The following is a 6,783-nucleotide window of genomic DNA, read 5'->3' as shown; positions in this document are numbered from 1 at the left end:
TCAGTCCATCTATACACAAACACCTTGCACCTACAACCTGGAGTAGCTTCGCTACTAGCACTAGCGTCGGAACAACACGTGAAGCAACAGTTACCGGTTATAAGTTAGTGCTCAGTTGGCGTAGAGCCGACGCCAGGGGTTGCTTTTGACGGTGGGAGGGACCCTCGCATCCCACTGGACAGCTACCGCCCGCCCAAGCTGGGCAGTCCCCAGCCAATTAGGTGCTGTCCCGCCACGACCTGCCGTCTTCTATGGGTGTATGAAGATTATGAGAATATCCGACAAGCAGGTCGTTAATTTCCGCACCAGGCAAAACAAAACTTCAAGAAACGGATCAACAATGAAACTGGCCTGTTGGAATGTCCGGACAATGATGCCTGGGCTCTCCCAACATCTGCAAGACATCAGTGACGCCAGAAAGACGGCCGTCATAAACAGCGAGCTGAAGAGACTAAATGTGGACATTGCCACTCTGCAGGAAACACGGCTGGCTGACTCAGGAACACTAAAGGAGAGGGACTACACCTTCTTCTGGCAAGGAAAGAGCTCTGATGCCCCTGTTCGCATCACAGCAATGGGAGGCGCTTCGTTGGCAATATGACTGGTGATCGCATTAGATGTATGTGTTCTGTGTTTTCATTAGTAATGTAACATTGCATATTGGAATAGCACGCTTGTATTGTGCCAGGTTAAAAAGATATTAAGCGCGTTCAGTTTTATTCTTCCGTACCCCGCTGTTTGTACAAACACAATATTTTTAATATCTGTTGCACCCTCACACCCTTCAACCTCAGGGTAACCTGATCGACAAACCCAACAGTGATCAACTGGTTATCGCCCTTGAACCGGAAGCAGCGTCACTGCACTGCCGCCACCTACCGGACACCAACTTTGTGGGCTACAAGGACAACGGGGTGAACAAGCCCAGCTTTGAACCCGGAACCAAGTATCTGGTGCTGGATGCAGGAGGTAGGACCTTCTGTGTTGGGAGTGAACCACTGACCCCATCAGTGCAATGTCACCTCTGTGTGGGAGTAGGGACATGTCTGTGTGTGTGTTGAGGGTGGGGTGGGGGAGGGGGTTAGGTTGTGGGATGCAGGAGGCAGGGCGTGTCTGTTCCTCGTCTGAGTGACTTAGAGACTACGGTCGGATGCTCCCCTCTCTCTGTCTGTCTCTATTTGTCTGCTTGCCCCCCTCCTCTGTCTGTCTGTCTGTTTGTCTATATACCCCCGTTCGTGTGTTTCTAACTGCGCGCGTCCTGGATCTCCCAAGACAGACCCTCAGCACGCAACAGTCCATCAAGAAATAGAACTCTCTGCTTGTTTCCAAGAGCCTCAGACTGGCTACAAAGTCCTCCATTGTCTCTGTCACTGTCTCTCTATCTCTGTCTCTGTTTCTGCTCTGTCTCTGTCTCTCTGTCTCTGTTTCTGCTCTGTCTGTTTCTTCTTTTATGTCCGGCTTGTTTCTGGAGAAGGAAGGGCAACTCGCTGAGCTTGACGTTTGTTCCTGGCCGTGATCCTAATTGGCGACAATAGTTTCCCTTCTTAATTTCCTCTTCGTCGTCATGTGTCATCGTTATTTGCTGCCATCACCAACAGTGCAGCCAGCCTCCTGTGTCGACATGAAACGGGACACTGGTGGACTGTTGTTCTCCTAGGACTGTCTGCGTTACAGGTTATGGCTTTATTGCTGGACATAAAGTGACAAGAGAGAGAGAGAAAGGTCTTCCTATGTGGCCCTGGTGTCTGTCTTTCCATGTGTCAGTGGTGTCTCTCCATGTGTCAGTGGTGTCTCTCCATGTGTCAGTGGTGTCTCTCCATGTGTCAGTGGTGTCTTTCCATGTGTCAGTGGTGTCTCTCCATGTGTCAGTGGTGTCTGTCTTTCCATGTGTCAGTGGTGTCTCTCCATGTGTCAGTGGTGTCTCTCCATGTGTCAGTGGTGTCTGTCTCTCCATGTGTCAGTGGTGTCTCTCCATGTGTCAGCGGTGTCTCTCCATGTGTCAGTGGTGTCTGTCTCTCCATGTGTCAGTGGTGTCTGTCTCTCCATGTGTCAGCGGTGTCTCTCCATGTGTCAGTGGTGTCTGTCTCTCCATGTGTCAGTGGTGTCTGTCTCTCCATGTGTCAGTGGTGTCTTTCCATGTGTCAGTGGTGTCTGTCTTTCCATGTGTCAGTGGTGTCTCTCCATGTGTCAGTGGTGTCTCTCCATGTGTCAGTGGTGTCTTTCCATGTGTCAGTGGTGTCTGTCTTTCCATGTGTCAGTGGTGCCTCTCCATGTGTCAGCGGTGTCTCTCCATGTGTCAGTGGTGTCTGTCTCTCCATGAGTCAGCAGTGTCTCTCCATGTGTCAGTGGTGTCTGTCTCTCCATGTGTCAGTGGTGTCTGTCTCTCCATGTGTCAGATGTGTCTGTCTCTCCATGTCAGCGGTGTCTGTCTCACCATGTGTCAGCGATGTCTCTCCATGTGTCAGTGGTGTCTCTCCATGTGTCAGTGGTGCATGTCTCTTCATGTGTCACTGGTGTCTGTCTCTCCATGTGTCAGTGATGTCTCTCCATGTGTCAGTGGTGTATGTCTCTTCATGTGTCAGTAGTGTCTGTCTCTCCATGTGTCAGTGATGTCTGTCTCTCCATGTGTCAGTGATGTCTGTCTCTTCATGTGTCAGCGGTGTCTCTCCATGTGTCAGTGGTGTCTCTCCATGTGTCAGTGATGTCTGTCTCTCCATGTGTCAGTGGTGCATGTCTCTTCATGTGTCAGTGGTGTCTGTCTCTTCATGTGTCAGTGGTGTCTGTCTCTCCATGTGTCAGTGATGTCTCTCCATGTATCAGTGGTGTCTGTCTCCATGTGTTAGTGATGTCTCTTCATGTGTCAGTGGTGTCTGTCTCTCCATGTGTCAGTGATGTCTGTCTCTCCATGTGTCAGTGGTGTCTGTCTCTTCATGTGTCAGTGGTGTCTCTCCATGTGTCAGTGGTGTTTGTCTCTCCATAATAATAATAATGATAATAATAATAATATTTTATTTTTATATAACGCTATAATACAAGCATAAGCAAGCTGTAAGCGCTTTACAATCCAGTACCTAAAGTGAAACAAGAAAGCATATAAAAAGTAGTAGAAACATAAAAAAGAATCATTAATATTATAAAAAAAAACACAAAGCATAAAACTCACTAAGTAACGTACTATCAATACTGCAAGTGTTACCCCCAACACTCACACTAACACCCACGCACAGACACACATGATTAAACGGCTGAGATGACAGCAATTTTCACTTAAAATACATACATGTAATAAGGAACATAATTGTAATCTGCATGCCACACATTTTGTAAAAAATTTAAAATAAAATTTTGGATAGAAAAGGTAAAAGGGGTAAAAATCGGGTCATTCTCCCTTTCGAACCACACCACCACCATCCATCCATCTTCCCACTCCCATTCTCTCTACTCTCCCATCACACACACTCACATTGCCATGGGCCTGGGACAACAGCACTATTTGAGTTATGACAAGTATTTTTTAAAGAGATAGGTTTTGAGATTTACTTTAAAGGTAGATAGATTAGTAGTTTGTCTGAGAGCAATAGGCAGAGAATTCCAAGTTGTTGGGCCGAAGACGGAAAATGACCTCTCTCCACAGGAGTTAAGGAAGTACCGGGGAAAAGTTAGCTGGGAGGAATCAAGAGATCTCAATGTTCTGTTTGGCAAGTACGGGTTAACAAGCTCAGAAAGATATGAGGGTGTGGTATCACAATTCAGGCACTGAAAGTATAGACCGGCATCTTTATATTCAATTCTGGCTTGAACAGGCAACCAATGAAGTGTCCGCAGGAGAGCAGTAGCACTCTCTCTCCTCGACTTTTTAAGGACTAGTCGAGCTGAACTATTCTGTATTTTCTGGAGCTTGTAGAGTTTATCATTGGGGAGGCCAGCAAAGACAAATTACAATAATCTAGGCGGGATAAAATGAAGGCAACAGAAAGTTTGTTGGCGGCATCAACGGACAGGAAGGGGCGGATTTTACTGATCTTACGAAGCTGAAAGTAAAGAACTTTACACAGGTGGTTCACATGAGTTCCAATCGTGAGGGATGAATCGAGGGAAAAACCAACATTGCGGACAGAACTAGAAAAAGAAATTTCTATACCAGAACAAATGATAGACGTTGTATTTATCTGCTGTCAGTGGTGTCTCTCCATGTGTCAGTGGTGTCTCTCCATGTGTCAGTGGTGTCTGTCTCTTCATGTGTCAGTGGTGTCTGTCTCTCCGCGTGTCAGCAGTGGCTGTCTCTCCATGTGTCAGTGGTGTCTCTCCATGTGTCAGTGGTGTCTCTCCATGTGTCAGTGGTGTCTGTCTCTTCATGTGTCAGTGGTGTCTGTCTCTCCGCGTGTCAGCAGTGGCTGTCTCTCCATGTGTCAGTGGTGTCTCTCCATGTGTCAGTGATGTCTGTCTCTTCATGTGTCAGTGGTGTCTGTCTCTCCGCGTGTCAGCAGTGTCTGTCTCTCCATGTGTCAGTGGTGTCTCTCCATGTGTCAGTGGTGTCTCTCCATGTGTCAGTGGTGTCTGTCTCTCCGCGTGTCAGCAGTGTCCGTCTCTCCATGTGTCAGTGATGTCTCTCCATGTGTCAGTGGTGTCTCTCCATGTGTCAGCGGTGTCTGTCTCTCCATGTGTCAGTGATGTCTGTCTCTTCATGTGTCAGTGGTGTCTTTCGATGTGTCAGTGGTGTCTGTCTTGGTGTTGTGAAGGTTTCCTTGTTCAGTGCTGGGGTCTTGGTTGTACAGTGTTGGGGTGTTGGTGTTGTGAAGGTTTCTTTGTTCAGTGCTGGGGTGTTGGTGTTGTGAAGGTTTCGTTGTTCAGTGTTGGGGTGTTGGTGTTGTGAAGGTTTCGTTGTTCAGTGCTGGGGTCTTGTTGTTGTGAAGTTTTCGTTGTTCAGTGCTGGGGTGCTGGTGTTGTGAAGGTTTCGTTGTTCAGTGTTGGGGTGTTGGTGTTGTGAAGGTTTCGTTGTTCAGTGCTGGGGTGTTGGTGTTGTGAAGGTTTCGTTGTACAGTGTTGGGGTCTTGGTGTTGTGAAGGTTTCGTTGTACAGTGTTGGGGTCTTGGTGTTGTGAAGGTTTCGTTGTTCAGTGCTGGGGTGTTGGTGTTGTGAAGGTTTCGTTGTACAGTGTTGGGGTGTTGGTGTTGTCAAGTTTCTTTGTACCATGTGGTGGATTTCCGGATTCAGACTTCAGTTGCTATGTTTGAAATATTCTCCTTTCACCCCTTGTTTAATTTTATATTTCATTTTAGAAAAGCCTCTTTATAAAGTCGTTTCTTGAGAGAAGACGTGTTTAGTGCATGCGTTTCCTTTCACTGTGACATTGTCCACAAACATTGTGACCCCTCACAAACATTGTGACCCCTCACAAACATTGTGACCCCACGCAAACATTGCTACCCCACACAAACATTGTGACCACACACAAACATTGTGACCCCACAGACATTGTGACCTTCCACAAAAACATTGTGACCCCACACAAAAATATTTTGGCTCCCACACAAACATTGTGACCACGCACAAACATTGTGACCTTTCACAAAAACATTGTGACCTTTCACAAAAACATTGTGACCCCACACAAAAATATTTTGGCTCCCACACAAACATTGTGACTACATACAAACATTGTGACTCATTGTGACCACACACAAACATTGTGACCCCACAAACATTGTGACCTTCCCCAAAAAACTTTGTGACCCCACACAAAAATATTTTGGCTCCGACACAAACATTGTGACCCCCTCCAATCAGTGCGACCCCCACACAAACATTGTGACCCCAGATAATTTTGTTGTTGTTTTTGTTGTTGTCATTTTATTAACAATGACACTCAAAATAAAGAGACACAACAGACATAGAAGAGCAGTCTGAGTGTTTTGCACGTTCCTGTGTGATACTGAAGAGGGATGGGGGAGAGTGCATTATTCTTCCATTTCGGGGGGGATGGAGGTTTTTGTCTTCTGTCGCCTCCCACATTCATAATCTTTCTCCCACAATTCTCTGTATGTCTTTTCATGCCGATGTACATTTTGTTGTTTTTTCTCTCTGTTTAATGTTTTACAATTGTTACATTGTCTGGTTTTTTGTGATCTAGTGTGTGCATTATATTGGTGAATGTGCATGTGCATCTCACTCACACCCTCTCCACCGTTGTATGCGATCCCATGTGTGTGTGTGTGTGTGTGTGTGTGTGTGTGTGTGTGTGTGTGTGTGTGTGTGTGTGTGTGTGTGTGTATGTCTGCTGTATTTCATGCCTGGATACTGAAAAACTAAGACATTCTAAAATAGAAGTTTAGTTTGGCATTTATCCAATCAAAGTCCTAAGGTGAAGTCATTTTTTCAATTATATGCTGTAAGGAAACACCAGATTCTGTCGTTCTATAAATACTTATACACATTTTACCAATGAGTGTCAGAAAGTTTATATATCTGTAATGTTCTTGCTGTAGCTCCAACTTTGGAACTCTAAACAAGATATCAGTGGCTGTTGCTTTTAATTTCAGGTCTGTTTTTGTGGAAATCTTTCCTTCAGTTTGTCTCCAAAAGCTTTGTACAATCGGACATTCACAGAAAAAGTGTTCAATAAAATCTGTTGTGTCCCTATAGTAAGAACATTTGTTGTTTTCTTTAATTTCCATTTTATTTAGAATAATATTTGTGGGGTAAATATTGTGTAAAATCATCCAGACACAGACACCATTATTGTTACCCGACAAACATTTTGACAACTCAAAAATATTATGACCC

The 6,783-nt window shown here is 45.5% G+C and overlaps 1 protein-coding gene across 1 annotated transcript in view; it reads left to right on the top strand.

Moving 5' to 3' along the window:
* The window catches only part of LOC143299029 (heat shock 70 kDa protein 12B-like), a 46,764-nt gene that overhangs the window by 21,609 nt on the left and 18,372 nt on the right, over positions 1-6,783 (top strand). The window contains exon 4 of the mRNA XM_076612111.1: positions 795-969. Within this exon, the coding sequence (XP_076468226.1) occupies positions 795-969 (175 nt within the window). The remainder of the gene's footprint in view (positions 1-794; positions 970-6,783) is intronic.

Source organism: Babylonia areolata, chromosome 24 (assembly GCF_041734735.1).
Source record: "Babylonia areolata isolate BAREFJ2019XMU chromosome 24, ASM4173473v1, whole genome shotgun sequence".
NCBI classification, from domain to species: Eukaryota; Metazoa; Mollusca; class Gastropoda; order Neogastropoda; family Buccinidae; genus Babylonia; species Babylonia areolata.
This window is presented reverse-complemented; position numbering and strand designations above follow the sequence as displayed.